This window comes from Chelonia mydas, chromosome 1 (genome assembly GCF_015237465.2).
Source record: "Chelonia mydas isolate rCheMyd1 chromosome 1, rCheMyd1.pri.v2, whole genome shotgun sequence".
Taxonomy (NCBI): domain Eukaryota; kingdom Metazoa; phylum Chordata; order Testudines; family Cheloniidae; genus Chelonia; species Chelonia mydas.
The window spans coordinates 247,121,091-247,141,277 of record NC_057849.1 but is presented as its reverse complement, the minus strand read 5'-3'; the positions used below and the strand labels follow the sequence as shown (position 1 = coordinate 247,141,277).

Here is a 20,187-nt window from a genome sequence, read left to right as displayed (position 1 = left end):
AAGTAGAGCTGGGCACCAATACCAGTTTTTGGTGAAAAATGCTGATTCAGTAGCACCAAATTCGGGTCGGTTTTGTTTCAAAACAAAACAAATCTTAAAAAAAAAATCCCTGAAAAAATCAAAATGTTTTGTTTTGATGTTTCCAACATGAAACATTTTAATTTTGAATTAAAAATTTCTTTCAATTTTAGTAAAAAAAAAAAACAAACCAAACAAACAAACAAAAAACCACGTCAGAGATGTTAAATGCTCAACATTGAGATGAAATGTTTCATTCAACTTGAATGAATTTTTTTAAATGTTAATTACGAATTGAAAAAAATCTGTTATTCACCTAGCTAGTGTCAAGCCCTGTTAGGTCATAAGGAATTTCTGCTATTTTATAGGGATTCCTCTGGCTGAGTAAGGAGCTGCTTAAACAGACTCTGAAGCCAGCCCCTCCAGAGCTCACTTCAGTGAGTCTATATCATGAGAGGGGGCATTCCCCCGGTTAAATGTTTATTCCTCAGATTCTGCAGCTTCCACTCTGAACTACAGTTCACCTTGCTATGACCTGCAAAATCTTACAGTGGAAACTTGGACAAAGAAACAGAGTTATCTGGCTAGTAAAGAATCAAAACAATTGCCAACTCACCAAAGAGAATGTCGACTGCCTTTGATGTGCAGTCTGTGAATAGCTGCTATGCTTCATAGTTTGTCTTTTGTGGAGGCCCCTGAAAGATATGAGATGCACAGCCCTGGATACCGAAGTACTTTATTCATCCACAGAATGGGAAACATCAGTGAAAGTTCCCCCTTGCTTCCCACAACCTTCTTCTAAAATGGCCCCCATTGGGGGTGAGAGGGTAGCATAGTCTGGTGAGGATGCCAGTCAGTGTCAAGGATGCGGTGATGGTTCTGTGTGATGAGAGTAGTTGTCCACTAGGAATTGGACTGAGACAACCAACTTCGTGTTCATGTAGGCCACCAAGAGTGGTAAATAATGTCTGCCAGGTTTGGCAAGTGCGGAGTGAGCTGTGTGATGGGTTGTTAGTAAGTTCCACCTTCAGTTCTGTCTATTGGCTTGGTATTTTTGCACGTTATCATGCCAATGTATTATGACCCCCACCCCCTCCTGTCCAGGATCTGGTATAAAGGTGTATGGGACCTAAACAGTGCCCACATTTGAAAGGGGGCATCCCAGGAAGACAAGAGTGGCCCTCTGAGTCTTCCTGATGTGTCTCTTCCTCCCGCACCCAGGTCAGTTTCCCTTTTGGGGTAACAAAGCAGCAAATATATCAGCATGTTCCTCTGTACACAGGCTTCCCTGGAAGGACCCTCACTGGGATCCCCCACACTGAGGAGCCAGCTGCCCTGCCCAGCCCTGCATTAGGGATCTATTTGCTGAGACTTGCAACATGGGCTCCATCTGTCCCCATCCCACCCCCACCCCCAGTTGGGCTCTGTCTGGTGTCAATCTGAAGGGCACCCTAGGGTGCAGGAGGAGCTGCCCCAGACCAGAGGGGATATTCCTGACATGAAGCGGGAGGAAGAGGGAGGGACATACCATACGTGGGAGGAACAATGTCAGGGATAATACAGGTGGGCTGGAGTCTGGACACAGGTTGGGGATGGAGGTCAGGACATGGGAGACAGATCAGGTAGGGTCCAGGATGCAGTGGGGGACAAATAGGATGGCAGGAACAAGGACATGCAGGGCAGGTGGTTGGGGAGAGGCTATAAAAACAGGGAACAGATTACAGGGCACATGGGCTGAGGGGATGGGATACAGGGGCAGGTGGGGCAGGACACTAGAGAAGGGGGCTGATGGCATGGGGGGCAGGACCTTGCTGGGTAGGAGGACTGGAGATGGGCAGGCCCTGAGGAGCCGATGGGCAGATAGGCTAGGATAGAGAGGGGTGATGGTGGAGCGGAGGGTTTAGGACACAGTGGAAAATGGAGGGCAGGTGGGTCGGGATAGGATGCAGGGGGCAGGGCAGGACCCCAGGGACAGCTGAGATGGGAGGGGACATGGGGAGATGGGGGCAGAGGTGGCCACTGCATGTCCTAGTCCCTGCCATCCCATTTGTCCCCCTGGTTCCCACCTGTCCTGGGAAGCCATTTCTGCTGGAGCTAGTCCCGGGAGAGACCACCAGGGGCCAGGCAGGGCTGTGGGCCCTCCCAGGCTGGGCTTCATCTGTGCAGAGGCCTCTATGTGTATGTTAAGGATGACATCCCATTGCTGAGAGGACTAAATCAAAGCTTGTTAAGAAACCATTAATACGAGTCAGGGTGCACGTAGTTAGTCCACACTGCAGCAGACTCGTGGGGTAGAGCACATCCCAGCTTCCTGCAAATCTGCTGCCCTAGCCAGCTGCCTAGCTTGCCTATGCCTAAAGTGTCTCTGTGCATAATGTGCTTGAAAAGGTACCACACATACACGTAAAGAACCCCAGGGAGTGTGGTCACCTCAGGCCCCTGTTAGCTCCACCACTGATCTGAGGGTGGGCACCCTACAGGGCAGTTTTAAAATTCAGAAGGAGCCCAACTGTCAAAATCCAACTCTGGGGAAACGAAACTCCTTGGCAGTCGCTTTCGACATCCTGTGATGGGTGGATGAAAAAGCCAGTGAGCGAGACTGGTAATTAATTTTCCTGACAGAAACACCAGACAATGAAATTACCCTGCCGCAGAGCAGGGTCACTGAAGTAAATATTCTGCCGGAGGCAGGCCTAAAAGCGGCATAGGGTCACGTGGCAGGAGCGAGCAAACAAAAGAAGCAGCATTTCTTCATTTGGGGAATTGTGGGCATCACAAGCAGGTTTAGGATGCTGGCAACCCTGTTGGGTGGACAGAGCGAGGGTCGAGTTCTCATGCCAGCGAAAACAGCTGTCTAGCAGATGCAGTTCTGCTGTAGTTCAACTCCAAGAGGAGGGAGGGAATGGAAGGAAGCAACACTGAGTTCCCACTAACATTACAGACACTTTAATCCAGTTCACCTGGTAATTAAGTTGGGAAGGGGGATGAGAGCGCTAAGAGGTGAAGGCAGGGTTGGCTGTTGTTATCTCAGAGGCTTAAACGCTTTTGGCTGCCTTTGACCTCTTCCAGGTTGGCTGCAGATGGCTTTTACTTTCTATCCCCTAGTCACGCTATTGAGATTTTGTGTCCTTTAAACCTGGTTCATTCCTGTGGGTAGGGAGCGGAGGGAGGTGTCTTGCTGGAAAGAAGTTTGAGGAGGTTTGTGGAAGAGGAGGGCAGGGAGTGTTTTTTCCCACGTAGCTAATGACTAATGCTGGAGCCACAGATTGTACTGCAGCAGGGCTTTAAATACACAGTCGTGCTTTGCCAGGGCAGAGATTATAAACTTGGGATGTTCCTGCACATGCTGGGGTGCCCAGTGAGCTCACCCTGCTACCTCACTAGCTCCTGAATCTCTCTCCTTTCCTACAGGCCCTCAGCTCTAATGCACTTTCCTGAAGAGTGGGATGCTATTGGCAACAAAAACTTGAAGCTGGTTTTGGTTTTACTTTTCCAAAATACAAAGTTTGCTTTCTCTCCCTTTCCCAACTCTCCCACGGCCTCGCACCCCCCGGCCCCTAAGGTCCTGGGATAGAAAAGTGTGAGTCACCTGGACCAGGTTTTGTGCTTTTAGACAGGGATAGTAGAGAGAGGTGGGAGGGGATTAGGGCTGGCGTGTGTGGAGAGGGGTGTCTGGTGGAGGAGGGGAGAGTAGGGATGGATGTGGGAGGTGCATTTGTATAATCCTGAAAAAGGAGGAGCTCCAGTTAACCTCACTGCAAAGGTGGCTTCAGAAACTCTGCTGGGCCTAGTGTTGGCTGCTTTTGGTGTGCGATTTGCTACCCATTATCTTCTATTTGTCTCTGCTGGGCCTTCCTGTGGTATTGAAGAACCTTCCCCTTTTTCTTACAAACTCCTGACCGTGGGAGGAGGTTGAAATACTCCGTCAACAGAGGTTCTAGGTCCTCGTTGCCTTAACCAGGCTGGGAGATACTTCTCCTCACAACATTTCCCACCACTGGCAAGCCTAGAGCAGCAGTCCCTGCTTAGGAAGTCCGGGAACCACAGTGATGTTGGAGCACAGCATCCTCCATGCACACAGCAGATACCACACAAACCTTACCCTGCTGCACTAGCCTGCACTTTAACTAGGTCCCCCTGCAACACTGGTTCAACACAACCTCACCCAGACTTACTTTGAGCAGGTTGAATTGACTCTGTGCTGAAAATGGCTGGTAGAATGGTAGAGTCATCTGTGCAAGAGCTCCTAATGTTGCTAGACCCTGGTGCAGCTGAAATGGTGTTTTAAGATATGACAAACTTTTCCTTCCTTTGGAATAAAATTATGCCACTCTTTGAGTATCTGAGCCGAATTTGAATGATCTAAGAATGAAAGGATAAACAAAGGGGTGACTCAAGGTCTCACACTAGAACCGGAATTTATTTCATATATTTATTCACAATCTGGAAAAAGTAGGGAACCATAGGGTGCTAAAATTTGCAGATGCCACAGAATTATGAAGGTGAGTCAAGATTACCAAAGACAGTGAAGAACTGCTCAGGCACTTAACCGAGGAATAGGCAGAATGGTGGCAGATGAAATTCAGTGTTAACAAATATAAGGTAGCGCACGTTGAAAGGAAAAAAATTGAACTACTCCTAGATATTGTTGAGTTATAAATTAATTGTAACCACTCAGGAGAAAGACCTGCGTGGTGGTGTTCAGGCTAAACATCTGCTGAAGTGCACAGCGTTGGTCCAAAAGCAAACAAAATGGTAGGATCGGAAAGGAATGGGATGTAAAATAATTCTGCAGCTCTTCTAATACCATTATGTAAATTGATGGTACGTCCCCACTTTGAATACTGTATTCACTTCTGATCATCCCATCTCTAAAAAGTTATAGCAAAAATAGAAGGAGTTTAGAATCGGGTACCAAACATGATTGGAGGCATGGAAGGACATTCTCATGATGGAAAACTGAAAAAGATTAGAACTGTTTAGTTTAGAGAGACCCACAAATAAGAGGGAAATGAGAGAGGTATAAAAATAATGAATGGCATAGGAGAAGATGAATCCAGTGCTCCCTTTTAACCTTTTGCCCGTTATAGTAACACGGGAATGTGAAGTGAAAGACAACAAACTTATCCTATAAAACCAAATACACTTTAACACAACACATAGCCTGTGAAACTCATTGCCACAATTTATCATTAAGGTCAACGGCTTAGTAAGATTAAAAAAATTATTATGCCCCTATAGATGGATAAGGAGAGTATCCCTTGTTATGTTAGATTAGATAAAAATTCATAAAGCAAACATATGCCCATACTTCAAGACATAAACCAACATCTGACAGAGAGTGGTTAGGAAGAAATTTCTATGGGCAGGTTATTTCTTTACAAGGTTTCTGGCCCCCTCCTCTGAAGTAGTTGATATTGACCGCTGTGCGAGAGAGGCTACTTGACCAGATGGATCAAGACCCGATCCAGTTTGGCAATTCCTATGCTCCCAAAAATAGATATGAATTTTAGCCCTGTAAAATACAAAGGAGGTATCCAATGGCAGATAATCTGGAAGCACATGTGGAAGCTTGGTCTTTGGGGAAACAGAGGACTGCAGTGTCCAGGGCTGTCAATCTAGCTCCTTACAGGAACAGTAAATAAATAAATAAGAATGGTCGAGATGGGGAAGTTGTTGTGGATAGTGGAAGGGTGATACCTGTATTTGGCAGCAGTGGAGATGATTTTTCATGGGTGGGGAGGCTTCTGGATAACATTCTATGTCTTCCCTGACGTAGGGAGTTAGTGGATGGGATTTCAAGTTCAGACAGTGCGAGATTGAACTCTCATTAGTGACCAGGGAGGCTTCATTCATAACATGCAGGCAGACAGGGAGAGGCAGATGGCTTTGAATGCAGGATTTACATAGTAATGAGATTCAGGTCATCCTAGCTGTCTTCTTTCTCTTTCTGCATTTTTGTCTGGGTGTCATCCACTGTGGAAGGAATGAAGAAGCGGACAAGGAAGGGAGGGGAATATAGACGAAGATCTGGAAATTAACCCTTTGCCATTCTCCTGACTGGCGCTGTAATACTGGAATAAAAAGTTGGCAGTGACAGGCATACTAATGCAAAGGAATGGTGGGTATAAAAGCTTATAGCAATCACAAAAGAAAATAGGAGCGCTGATGCGGGATGATTGTTGTTTTGTTTTTTTTTAACTCAGACCTATAGTGTACTCTGTGTGGGGATGGCAGAATCAGCCCAGGCTTAAGGTGCCTTAATTTTCAGATTCTGGGTTGCTGGGTTTGGAGCCAAGTTTTTGTTTTTATCGCTGCAAGTCAGCCCAGTGTTGAAGAGGGTTTTGTGCTGAGATTGGGGTATGGGCTCTCATTGGTGTGTCTTTGCTTGTTTCTTAAATAAAGAAAACCTCCCCCGTTTTGCACAGCTCCTCTCTGAAGTTATGTCTCTTCATGAGTAAGCAGTGGTGTTTGCTGGAAAACAATATGATTTCAATTGCAATTAGCAGGTCTGAATCTCCTGCTGGCATTGGTTGCTATCTCAATGAAAAATGACATACTTCAGGAGACAGTATAGTGGTTGGAGAGGGGTTTGGGAGTCAGGACTCCTGGGTTCTAATTCTCACTCTAATATGGACTGAGGCAATTGATCAATATTGCCAACACAAGCATTTGAAAACCGTGGGTCAGTCCCCTCCCCCCCCCCCCCATTATGAGATTAGTTTAAAAATCATGATACTTTAAAAATAATACATTTGGGGAGCTTTATTTTTCTGATGGTGTTTGAGCCTTTAGGGTTCATGTTTTCAAGCTTTTCTCTGCAGGAAAGGAAAGTTGAGAATCTAATATAATCACCTGACTCCAGAAGCTGGGGCTTTAAGGAAACATCAAGTAGTGTGATACTCAGGATAAAATTGTGAGACTCAGAATAAAAATCACAAGAGTTGACAACACTATGTCTATTCCTCAGTTTCCCCATCTGTAAATGGGGATAATGATATTTATCTACTTCACAGGGGTACTGAGGCATCATAGGGGTGATGAGTTTTCATTGTTTATAAAGGGTTTTGAAGCTCTTGGACTAAAGTTGCTAGGAAAATGAAAGTATTTTTTGGGACACTAGTGTTCTGTGGAAGCACAATCTAAGTTTTTAAAATGGTCTCAATTTTACTGCTGGAAGTCTGTGTTTTAAAAACGGGAAGAAAAGCATTTCCCCTGTTGTATGGGTGTCTCTGCTAGTGGTGACCTGAATGGACCAAAGCTTTGCAGATAGTAGAAGGCTTTTGTTCTTAAGCACTTCATTAAGTTAATCATTAAATACATGCATCCGATGAAGTGAGCTGTAGCTCACGAAAGCTTATGCTCAAATAAATTGGTTAGTCTCTAAGGTGCCACAAGTACTCCTTTTCTTTTTGCGAATACAGACTAACACGGCTGTTACTCTGAAACCGTACGGTATCAAGCAGGCTCAGGTAAGAGACTTCAGTGCCTCCTTTACGTTTCCTAAGCAGAGCTAATGCTAAAATGTACTGCTCAGAACTCTGCTTTGCTTCAGTTGGCGTCTGTTGAAACAAACCAGTCATATTTGGAGAGACAGATAAGGGGACCCTAAATATCCCCTTTCTCCCTTCCCTAGCTGAAAGCAGATGGAAAATGTGGCCTGTGCCTGCAACACAACCTTGGGAGCCAGGATTCCTGGGTTCTTTTCCTGGCATTGCCCATAACTCCATGTAGCCATGGTGGTGTTGTGTTATTTCTCTGTTCTACAGTACATTCATCTGTAAAATAAGAGCAACAATGCTTTTGTACCTTACAGGACTGTTGTAAAGCTTAATTAAATATGAATATTTATAAATCACTTTGAGTTTTATACATGGACGGCCGTATGTAAAAGAGAATCAGCATTATGCCATGACGAGGGCACTGGACCGGACATCGGGAGACCTGGATTCTATTCCCAGCTGCAGCACCTTGGGCGAGTCACTTCACCACTGTGCCTCAATGTCCCATCTGTAAAATGGGGATAGTGATACTTATCTCTTTTGTTAAGAAAATTCACATCTATAGATGAAAAGTGAAATATAAGAGCTCAGTATATGGTGTTATAGGAGTGTCCTATAAAGGTGATGTCTGTATGTGTGTTAGGAGTTGGTTAACAGATAAGGTGCCAGAAGACAGCACTCTCGAATATATACCATGGTTCCTGGGCTTTATGGGACCAATAAAACTTGTTGTTCACTGCAAATAGCTTCTTGAGGGTTGCTGATTACATGGAATTCTAAACAAATGACAGTGTGTGTTTTACAATGGTTAATGCTTTCTCATCTGTTCTTTTGCAGAGCCCCTGAAATCATCCTTGGTTTACCATTCTGTGAAGCAATTGACATGTGGTCTCTGGGATGTGTTATTGCAGAGCTGTTCTTGGGCTGGCCTTTATACCCAGGAGCTTCAGAGTACGATCAGGTTGGTATGGATGCTGCACTTGCTGTTAACAGAAACACAGAAACTTTTTCTTTCTTGTGTCGGAAGGGACAGACTGTTAACTTTCTATTCTTTGCTGATGGAAGATATGTGTGTTTGATTTTTAATATCCTAAGACTACTTTTTCATCCACCTGTAGCGTTCTAGGTAACCAATAAGATATTTAGTACTGTGCCTTTAAGAACTGACTGCCTAAGTGAACTGTCAATCAAGAGTATAAGTTCCTGTTGACTAGAAAGCTCTGTAGATGATCTCTAATCACTGAACAGAGCTGCCATCCTTACTCTGCTTAACAGCAAGTATTAAATGAAGATTTATTTGTTATAAGAAATTGTATGAACTCAGCTGCTTTTTATAATCCCCTAATGAGGACGTATATTAAAATCAATGAAAAGAAAAAGAATGGTCTTTGGGGCAGATCCTCAGCTGCTGTCAACTGTCATAGCTCCATTGAATTCAACTGAGTTGTGATAATTAAAGCTAACTGAAGATCAGCCCCATGGACTTTAATGTTCCTCTCCTATCTCTATAACAGGAGATGCAGCAACCGCTACAGTTCAGGTTAGATAACAGTTTCTGTTCTAACCACCTTTTTTCAGTTGCCCATTCCTTTCTGAAACTGGGGGCTTGGGCTCTGTCTGAAAGTGATCTTTTTGGGGAAAGCCTAAGGGAAAAGGAGAGTGACGAAAAGAAATATAGTACACTTTTCCCATTATGAGAATATTCCTGAGAGTTTTCTTTTTTTAATAGTATTTCAGCCACGGCTTTGAAAGTGAAATCTGGCATGGAAAAGCCCTCACTGAGATTCAGTGCCTTTAGCTGTTCCAGCGGAAATCGGTTTTGTGCCTTTGAAAATCACATACTGAGCATGAGCAGTAGACTCCCCTCCAGAGATAAACTGAGAAAGTGTACAGTTGAGGAAGGACTCCTCACATGCCTGTATACGGTTGACTTATAGTAGTGCAAAGTCTGCTCTAGTCAAGTATATTGTGGGCTCCTGTGGAGCTTGTGCAATGGGCCGGCACGGAAACTGAGTCTTTGCCTCAGGCTGTGTGGATTTGTAAGGTTGGTAGTGGGCTGAAGAGGGGCTATTGAAGTTTGTAAGGTGTGCAGGAGGGAGCCTTGCTTGGATGTACCGAAGGAGCTCCACAGCAAGGGCGGGCACTTCGTATGGGCGAGGGCCAGCAGCGTTTTGAGGTCCTCAAGACTGAAGCTGCTTCTTATGATTTTTTTTCATTTCTTTCCATCTTTTCTTTGAAAAATACCGAGTGTTTTGTCTGTGGCATTTCCTGCATTAGAAGGACATTAAGTTTTCAAAGTGAAGCAATCAAGAAGTCAGGAAATGCTGAAGTTAAGGGTTCATATGCCATCCTATGTCAACATTATGTCAGCCTTTAATTACATGCTCACATACTTTTTCTCTACTAAATGAAAAAAAGAATTCTCCACAATTAGACACGTATGCATAACGTCCGTGGTTCTGTGTATGCCAGCTAGGCAGAGTCCGTGAAAGTCATTGACATGACAAATGCAGTAAGCGATATAAACACTGTAGATTTAGTACACGACACAGAATGATGGTGTACATTTGCTTCAATATATAGGCCGCTTCGGTTCACCGATATTGGCTTCATCTGCTTTATCCTCTGAGCTGCTCCAAAAAAATAAAAGAAGTCCCAAGTTATTGAAATTACATACCTTATAGAGACGAGAACTTGAAAAGCTCTAAGTCAATAAAAACACACCATTAAAATGTGTGGGCATTCTCTTTTACCTTTAAAGTCTGAAGATAAAGGGAGAAATTCCCACAGACTTTAGAAGCTAAAGGAAGAATATTTTATAGACTTCCAGGGTAAATGCCCTGAGACATTAATGGTAAAGGTGGAAATGCCATTAAAGTCTATGGGAATTCTCTTTCTTTCATTCCTTTTAGTATATCCTTGATAAAGCCCAACTTGACACCACCCTTTTCTCTCTTTCTTTGTTCCATTGTTTTAAATGCCTCCTGCCCTCCTGAAAGGAAGACCACCACAGATCTTCACCAGATGAACAGTGACCTCTCATCCTTCTCTTACAGATTCGCTATATTTCACAGACACAGGGCTTACCAGCAGAGTATTTGTTAAGTTCAGGGACAAAGACAACAAGATTTTTCAACAGGGATACAGACTCACCGTATCCATTGTGGAGGCTAAAGGTAGGAAGATATTTCCTTGTTTCCTTCATCTTGCAATAGTAGACTGGAAGTAAGGCGACATTCTGTTAAGTCCGAGTGTGGGTCTCATCTCTTTGCAATGCATTGAGATGCTTCCCAAAACTGAGATGTTGGGATGGGTATGAGCTGACGTAAAACTGTTGTAACAAAAGTAGGCAGCCCTTGGTTGGCCAATGGATTTGCAATTAGTGCCTGGCACTGCATTGTAGAAGCTTAAAGTCCAAAGTGAACCTTAAAATCTCTCCAATCAGGAGCTGCCCAGCCTGGGGATATTGTGGACGGGACTATTTTAGTTTAACTAAGGGCATATCTGCACTGCAAAGTAAAAACCCACAGCAGCAAGTCTCAAATGATGGGTCCACTGACTTGGGCTTATGCTCTGAGGCTAAAAATACCAGTGTAGATGTTCCCACTTGGACTGGAGACCAGGGTCTGAAACCCGGTGAAGGGGGAGGGTCTCAGAACCTGGGTGCACGAGTGCGAACATTTACACTGCTATTTTTAGCCCGGTAGCGCAAGCCCCATGAGTCCGAGTCAGCTAACCCAGGCTCTGAGGCTCATTGCCTCAGGTGCTTTTTATTGTGGTGTAGACTTACCCTTAGAGAGAGAAGTACTAGCCTGTCAATTTAGGGTTGTTGTTTATATCTTCCCTATCTATGGCTGATAGTTGTCGTTGATGAAGTGATGTTTAATTTAACCTGCCCCTGGGTGGAATTTGTTTTTAATACCTGTCTAGTTAACACACACATTTCCATTTTAACAATTAAAATAGATGATGGTATAAAAAATTGTTCCTGGATCCGTGATAGCAACATGTTCAGCTGCACTGTGTCTGGTGCTGTCAACAGTGAGCCCTTTAGCTTAACAATGATTGGGACTATCTTAGTCAGTAAAGCACTCTGGGATTCTTTAGGCATGAGAGGTGCTATATAAATGTATTTGGCTACTATTTTGGTTACTAGTTCGGGGAAGAGACAGGTGGCTTTGTCCATGGTGTAGTTTGGGGAGGGGGGCCTGGGGAGCGTTGTCCCCCAAAACTGCAAGCCTCGGGTAGGCATGGAACTTTCCCCCCATGCGCAGCCTCATTGGCCTGACTGGAGCTGCCCCCTTCCCCCAAAATACAGAAGTCAAACCATGCCTATGGCTTTGTATAGAGATGGACTTTGAGGTATCCATCTGAGCTGGCATATTACCCTACATAGATGCAAGGGCCACTCAGGTAACTGCCTTTCCCCTGTCTTGAGCAGACACCAGATGATCATGAGGCAGAGACGGGGATTAAGTCGAAGGAAGCAAGGAAGTACATTTTCAACTGTTTGGATGATATGGCACAGGTAAGAATGTTGGTGAGTAACTAGCAAGATCTCTCCTTGTGCTTCTGAGCAAGGCAAACAAATGGGGCGCGACATCACTTCTGCATATATGCTGCTTTGGGCAAACCCCTGAGAAACACCAGGTCTGCACCAATCCAGCCAACTCCCAGTTATCATGTGTTGGATCCCTCCAGAAAAGACCAGATATATAGTCATAAAAGTGACATAAAGCAGAGTGGTTGAGTAACTAGGAGTTTCACACGTACTAGGTTCTATTCCTAGCTCTGCCACTAACTTCCTACGTGACCTCGGGTGAGTCACTTAACTTCTCTGTGCCTCAGGTTCCCCAGTCTGTAAAATAAGGAGGATGTTTACCCACTTTGTAAAGCACTTTGCTACCTGTAAAGGAAAAGTGTTTATTCCTATTATCTATTTGTTTTGTTGTTGTAATAGTGAACTTGGTATGAGGCTACTAAAGTTAATGCCAACAAAATGACCCATGACATTTTTGATCCAGAGTTTGTGTAAGATCATTCTCAATATTTTAGCTTCATTAGCTAAAGTGTAGAAAGAGAGGCTTGGGATCTGGAAAGATTTTAATATGAAGGCTTTTCCTGGTACCTGATATATAAATAGTGATGTTCCCCATAAACTTACCAAGATCTTTTTTGTTTGTGTTTTTTTTGTTGTTGTTGTCATTGCAGGACACACAATTAAGTAGTCTAATTGTATAGTGCTTTATTTGATACATAATGATTGTCAGAGCTTGTCTATTACCACACAGAAGCTGTTCAAAAGCTGCAAAGGGTGACTAAGATCTTCAGTAGCCATTGACCCAAATGAGCTAGATACTTAACAGCCTTTGTAGAGATTTGTCTTGCACTAGCCTGATGGTGATTTGATTTGCCAGCTCAGATTCTTCCTTGTGACCTCAACAGCTACTCTTCCAGAGACAGAAACCTGGTGGAGTCAGGAGAGAGAAAATAATCTGCTGGAGACCTGACTGTCTGCTTCTCCCTTCTAACTGTTGTCCCTTCTCTTCCAGGTGAATATGACAACAGATTTAGAAGGAAGCGATATGTTGGTGGAAAAGGCAGACCGGCGGGAGTTTATAGATCTGTTAAAGAAGATGTTGACTATAGATGCGGATAAGAGGATAACTCCGATCGAAACTCTGAACCACCCCTTTGTCACCATGACGCACTTGCTTGATTTCCCCCATAGCACACAGTACGCTTCCTTCTCTCTGCCTTGGGCTGGGTTTTCAGAGAGAAAAAGCAGATGAAGAGGATGGGAGGGGAGACTGGGCTGTAGGGTGGACATTTGGGTTGATAAAAGGGCTTGGCAACGGTATTTTAAAGGGACACCATTAAGGAGTTTAGGCCCAAAGATTTTAATTTTTGTTTAAAAAACAAAACAAAAACAAAAAACCTAATATGAATAAGAAATGTGTTGCTGATGCACGGCATTCAAAAGACTGCAGAATGTATTACGTTCATTGTGTAAATATTCAATAATTACACACATTCATATTAAAATACAGAAAAAAATATATGCAAGTAGTATCAACTCAACTTATGCATGTGGCAGAGGACGCATAGTCCAGGGGTTGGTGCTGTGGTTCTCAACATTACCCACAGTGGACTCCACCCCCTCCTCCCAGAAACCCTTTCCCATCCAGCTGGAGTCTGGTCGGGACTATTCTCTGTTTAACAGTCTGGAAAGAGGGCAGAGTGGTCATAACCCCAACACTTGTTTTCAGCCCCCTTGTTGAGGATTCCTGACTTAGAGCAAGAAACTGGAAACAAGAAATCTCAGTTCTGTGCCCAGCTTTCTCTCAGACTTGCTATGTGACCTTGAACAAGTCACTTGAACCTCAGTTTCCACATCTGTAGAATAGAGAAATACTCCCTGGCCTGACGGGGATGTTGTAAGGCATGGTTCATTAGGGCCTGATTCTCATTAGAATAAGGCCTGAACAGCACTATACACTAGCCTGGGACTTTGGAGACCTGGGTGCAGTTCCCTGCACCACTATCGACTTCCTGTGTGACCCCGGGCAAGTCACTTAGGACCAAATTTTTAAAGATATTTAGATGAAGATAGGTGTGCAGTGGGATTTTTAAAAGTGTCTAGCTGCCTAACTCATTGATTTCAAAGTGAGTTAGGCACCCGGTTTTGAAAACCCCAGTAGGTGCATATCTGCATCAGCACGTACCTACAAACCTTTAATAATCTAGCTCTTAGACTGTCTGAGCCTCAGCTCCTCATCTGTGACTGAGGGATAATAGCACTGCCATAACTCACAGGGCTGGTGTGAGGACGAATACATTAGAAATTGTGAGGTGCTCAGACGCTGTGGGCCATATAAGTTCCATAGATAGATAAATAGATACTGAGGTGATGAATGCAGTATGAACACAAGATAATTGCTGTAAACAGAGAGAAAATAAACTCTACTTTCGTCTAAAGCTGTTCATAAATAAGTCAGTGTTTTATGAAAATATTGAAATAATATACAAAAATCTACTTTTATATTTGCAATCACATGCTCTCATTTGCAACAATTCTTTCTACATGTGCAGTAACTGCTTAAAATTTTAGAGACTCAGGGCCCAGTCCATTGCCATTCGGAATCATTCCATGGATCAGGGCCTCATTTCTGAAGTTCTTACCCTTGCCCTCCTTGGGCAAAATTCCTAGCAGTTCTTATTCAGGAATAACTCAGTGGAAATTTTTGTATGAGTTAGACCTTCAGGATCGGGCCTCTAGATCCTAAACATCCTGCCAGCTCAGTGTGCAACCTCATTCTTCCTCCACTGGAAATGTTGATTGGTCAGAACTGCATCAAGGTCTAAACAATGTGGGTTGGCTGATTTGAAGTCAGGCCTGTGATTGTCCTGAGAATAGGAACTTCAAAGCCTCCAGGATTGCTGGGGACTGTAATCGCTCTTGAAAGTAAATCAGGAAACAGATGCAAATGTAGAGAAGACATAGTTGCTGGAAGCAGTTTTACTATGACATGCTTCAGAGAAAGACTACAAGTCTCAAGAACCCTTGAGGCTTTGTACTTGTTAGTCCCAAAGCAGCAGCAAAGTGAGTCCAGTGTCCAGCTTTGCATCTTCTGATTGCATGGATATTAAACTGTGGGAAAGGCCAGTCTTTCTGACCTGTTTGGTCACCTTTCCATGCATGTTTTTGCATACACAGTATATTATTGCACTAACTTACAGGGAGCAGGTTATATTTTTGTAGTACTCTTTTGTAACGTGCAATGATAGTATCATGTGAAGTATAAGTATGCTGTTTTCAGTGTTTTACTATAAAGTTTTTTGAAAAATAGTTGTTAATTGCTAAAACCTACAAAAAAAAATCCATGCAATAGCATTCTACATTTGCCACATAGATTTTTTTGACTTTTACACAGATTTCTAAATATTTTACAGATTACTTGTATTTCATAGATTTTAAAAATTTGTACATAATGAAAGTATATACATATTCTCTTACATCTGATTCAACATTGAGTAATTATTGAACAGATATAATCATAACCAAATAGCTATTGAGCTTTTGAGAGGAAGCAAAGTCTCTTCATTAAGGGACAGGACTGGGTGGTCAAGAGTTCGGGAGACTATTCTTGACTATTCCTGTGTGGTCATGGGCACGTTTCTTTAAATGGACACTATCACCTTAAAAATAAAGTATCATAAATAAACTATCGTCTTTATCTCTGTTACTGATAACAGCTGAGATTATTAAAAGTGAAATAATTTTACAAATTCAAGCCTGATGCGCATTACTTAGTTAAAAAAATTTCTCTCCATTTAGCAAATGAAAATCAAGGAAATGAGTTTCATTTTTGTTTTCTTTATAGTCAGTCTCACTGTCAGGTTCTTAGTTTCAGGTTTGGGTATAAAACACTGGGAGAAATATTGGATGAAAAATAACCATTTGAATTGGATTTTAAAAGAATATTGAAAAGTAGCTGATTATGGACAATGTTTAGCTGGTTGGTAAGGGTCATGGTCAGGTCGGTACATTTTGCCCATACTTAAATTGATAGTGTCCCTTTAACCTCTCTGTGCCTTCCTTTCCACAGCTGTAACAATGAAACAATAATAGTACTTACCTACCTCACAAGGACTGTGCTGTAGTAGGGCAGCAGTGTTTTATATACTATATTGCGCGGTCAGTATATTGCTGCATTCTGAGGATACAAAATATTTTTCAATACTTCCACTGCCATGTAATATATATGTGTGTGTATTTAATAAGTAGGGTTTTTTTGGTAGTGTGGAGGGATTGTGGGGGAGGGGATTTAAACATTCCCCCACTGTTGGCTCGCAGGCTGGGACAACCTCAAGGCCCGATCATGCAAGGTTTTGAGCATTCTAGCCCTGATTCAGTAAAGTCCTTAAGCCATATAACTTCAAAGGGACTACTCATATGCTTAAAGTTAAGCACATGCTTAGGTGCTATACTGGAGTGGGGCCAATGTGTTGAGCATCTTGCAGGATTGAGCTCAAATGACCAACATTTTTTAAAGTGCTGAACAAGATTTCAGATGTCTCATTGACCACACACAGCAAAATCTTCCTCCTAAGAGGGAAAGACTTTTAAAACTGCCTTAAAGAGCATCCCAAATGAGCCAAGACTATCTGGCCCTTCTCCCCATTCTCTGTCACGTTACAAAAGAAGACCCACTATTTCTTGGTTTGATTTGTCTTCCCCTCCTGTCTGACTGCTGACAGCTTTGGCTGCTGACTATGACTTACGCTGCAGGACTGAGGCTGGATGGGGCACTCAAGAATCCTAAGCCAAAGCAGTCTTCTATTGAATGCCTTTCATTACAAACAGTGCCAGCCTTGGCTGTGGGGAGAAGGGGACATTCAAACACTGATTAATCTAACAAGTGCCAAGCATGGTTTGATCACTTGTCTCAGCCATCAGAGAAATGCTGACCTGAAGCTAGGCTTCTATAGCTGACTGTTAACTATGCTCACTGGGTTTTTTTTCCTCTCTTTCTCACCCTCTCATTCCTTTTTCTAAACAGTGTCAAGTCCTGTTTCCAGAACATGGAGATCTGCAAGCGGCGGGTGAATATGTATGACACGGTAAACCAGAGCAAGACCCCATTCATCACCCATGTGGCCCCGAGCACATCGACCAACCTGACCATGACCTTTAACAACCAGCTGAACACTGTCCACAACCAGGTATGGGAATTGGCAGCAGCCGGGGCCTGAAAGCTAGAGAGCTCTAGAAAATGGAGAGCAGACATAGTGCTCCTCTCAGCACACACCCAATAAGATGGTTCCTTTCTGCCTTGTGACTAGAACATGCCACCCTCCTCCTTGAGCCCTGTGTAGTTGCGTGGTGTTTGATACAGGAGAATTAATTCCATGGCACTTGTGTGACTGTGAAATATTGGCTTCTTAGTCTATCTTGTTGGAGATGATTCGGCCCGCCTCCCTGGAAAGTTGGTATGAAAAAAAAATCTGATGGCAGTGTCCTTCTATGCAACAAGTAGGATTGCACTCAGTGATAATCAGGCAGACATGAGTGATTTATTCATATTACTGCTGAGGTAAAACTAAATCCTCATATCACAGACACAATACTCTGCAGTACCAACAAAATGAAGTGCTCTCACTTCTTGTCTTAGCATTTGGTGGTGGTATTTCGCCTTGTGTATTCTTTGTCTTTACAGTAGTACCTACGGGCCCTAATTGAGATGGGGACCTCATTGTGCTAGGCACTGTATGTACACACAATAAAATACAGTCCCGACCCCAAAGGGCTTGCAGTTGAAGTTGGTAGATTCATATCTACTGCCTACACTTTGGTCTCCTGTATCATAATAGGAAGGTTTTTAAAGATTTTAAAAGAGGGTGCGTGTGCATGAGAGTGGGACTATCACATGATCTTGATATGTACAGTGTTGGTGTATTTTAAACAAACAGTAGCTTAAATTGTTTCCCTTGGAATTGTGTTACAGTAATTAAAGGGAAGGGGAGGTATTCTTGGATAGGACAGTAAAAGACTGAAGTATGGTGAGGTTGCCATCCTTAGGGTTTTGTAGAGCTCTTTGGTGTGGGAGCCGCCTTGTTTTGATGTTATAACAAGAAGATTTAAGGATGATGAATATAACTGTGGCATGAGGGACTGGTGCCACAGGAATAGAAGCTCCAAAAGAGTCTGGTTTGCAAAGTGATCCCATGTATCTTATAAATCTAGATTTCATGCTGGCTCAATTTTTGGTCACTTATGGTAAGAAAAGACTTCTTTACATTATTCATAAAGCTGTGGGCACCACAATTGTACGCAGCAATAGGTCATTAGTGTGTCATGATTAAATGTAGTGAGTTGTCAGTTTAAAAATACAGGTATCCTTGCTTGCTTGCTTTTGGAACTCAGACTGGAGAGTCAGACTGCTTACAAACTCCCCAAATTCCTGCTGCTTAACCTCTCCCAAGCACCAATTGGCACCATTTACTATAACCAAACACCATCACCACTACTGGAAGGGCCAGACTCTGTCACCTTTACTCACACTGAGTAGTTACTTACTCCACCAAAAGTTCCTTCCAACGAGACTGTTAGCGCTGCTTAGCTTGAATACGGGTGGAAGAATCTGTCCCTGCGTGTCAAACAGTAGCAAAGATTTGGGTGAGGCTCTACCAGTATCAGGAAGTTCCAACATTCTTACTGTAAGTCAAAAACCAGACCTATGGGCCATTTCTCCTGTTTCATCTCCCATCCATAGGTTAGGTTTCCAACTATCTCTTGTGTTTCCATCATCTAACGCCTGGTTTTTTTTGTTTTGTTTTTTTAAGTGGGGGTGGAGGGAGGGAAGAACTACCTTGGGTTTTGTCACCAAAAGAAATGTGTAGTTGTGATGGGCAGATGAGTGGGAATTTCCAAATTCTCCTAACAAGTTTGTGTTGGGGGCAGAACTGATCTTGCCAGGTTTCCCACAGGAAGTGCCAGAAGCGTTTACAGAGCAGCTTGACTTTGTGTGACCAGTTCCTTTTGAGCCCCTTTCTTTCCTGTCTCCTCCCTATTGTCCCAAATTAAATCCATCCTCAGGAGACGTGCTCCATTCTGGAGACTCCTTGGACAACAAACTGGGATGTGGGGTGGTTGGAAGCAGCCCCAGTTGATAGAAGGCCTCACTGGTCATGCTCAGTGTGCTCCTTTTGCCCATGTCACCCACCCTTGCCTCTGCACTCCTCAGTTTTCTGTTTTGCTCCTCCTTTATTTTTTGTTTGCTGGTTTTATTTAGGTTCATTTATTTTTAGATTTGCTTCTTCCAACATACCATCTCCCTCATTTTTTTTGTTTTGTTTAATTCCCATCATTCCTTTAGGCCACCAACCTGGCTCCCACCTCCACCAGTGCCACTATTTCCTTAGCCAACCCTGAAGTCTCCATACTAAACTACCAATCTGCACTCTACCAGCCTTCAGCAGCATCCATGGCCGCAGTGGCCCAGCGAAGCATGCCCCTGCAGACGGGAACGGCGCAGATCTGTGCCCGGCCTGACCCCTTCCAGCAAGCCCTCATTGTATGCCCTCCAGGCTTCCAAGGTAAGAAACAGGCCTTCCCCCTCACAGCCAGTCCCTCTGCTGTTTGATTGGGTTCTCTTTTGAAAACTCCCTCCAGCAAATCTTTCTGAAGGAAGAAAATCTGGAAGTGAGGAGAACCTTTGGAGCAGTTGGATTGCGGCTGATGACTCGGGGGTGGAGGGAGGGAGGTGAGATTGTGATGCTCATTGTTCATTACCCTGATCAGGATATTTTCAAGAACCTCCATCTTGTTTTGGCAAACCTGAAAAGAATGGAATATTTTACTGACCAGTTCCCAGGTTGCTCAGTGATCCAGTTTCCACAGGGTGACTCAGCAGGTTAATGAGCTAGAAAGTAAGATGTCTAGCCTGGAAATTCGCCCCAATTATGGACATCAGTGGCCAGTCATCAGTACAGCTGCACCACTGCAACTAGCGTAGACAGGCATAGCTGCTGTTTGGCCCTGTGGACAACACTCCTGCTTGAAACCAGGGTAAGCAGCACTGGGGCACACAGCAGCTTTGCCTGTCTATGATAGGGGCTGCTCCTGCATAGTTACACCAATCGCTATATCAGAGGCAAATCCTCA

General features: G+C 43.6%; 1 protein-coding gene across 3 annotated transcripts in view; it reads left to right on the top strand.

The window, feature by feature from the left end:
• The window catches only part of HIPK2 (homeodomain interacting protein kinase 2), a 187,845-nt gene that overhangs the window by 123,081 nt on the left and 44,577 nt on the right, over nucleotides 1-20,187 (top strand). For 2 of the 3 annotated variants that reach the window (XR_005222447.2, XM_027834451.3), the window contains exons 3-8: nucleotides 8,358-8,481; nucleotides 10,577-10,696; nucleotides 11,962-12,048; nucleotides 13,073-13,257; nucleotides 17,084-17,246; nucleotides 19,400-19,619. Coding sequence is in view for 2 of the 3 variants with exons in the window: in XM_027834451.3 (XP_027690252.2) it covers nucleotides 8,358-8,481; nucleotides 10,577-10,696; nucleotides 11,962-12,048; nucleotides 13,073-13,257; nucleotides 17,084-17,246; nucleotides 19,400-19,619 (899 nt within the window). In the remaining variant the exon portion in view is untranslated. The remainder of the gene's footprint in view (nucleotides 1-8,357; nucleotides 8,482-10,576; nucleotides 10,697-11,961; nucleotides 12,049-13,072; nucleotides 13,258-17,083; nucleotides 17,247-19,399; nucleotides 19,620-20,187) is intronic. The other variant, XM_037879390.2, reaches the window with a different exon arrangement.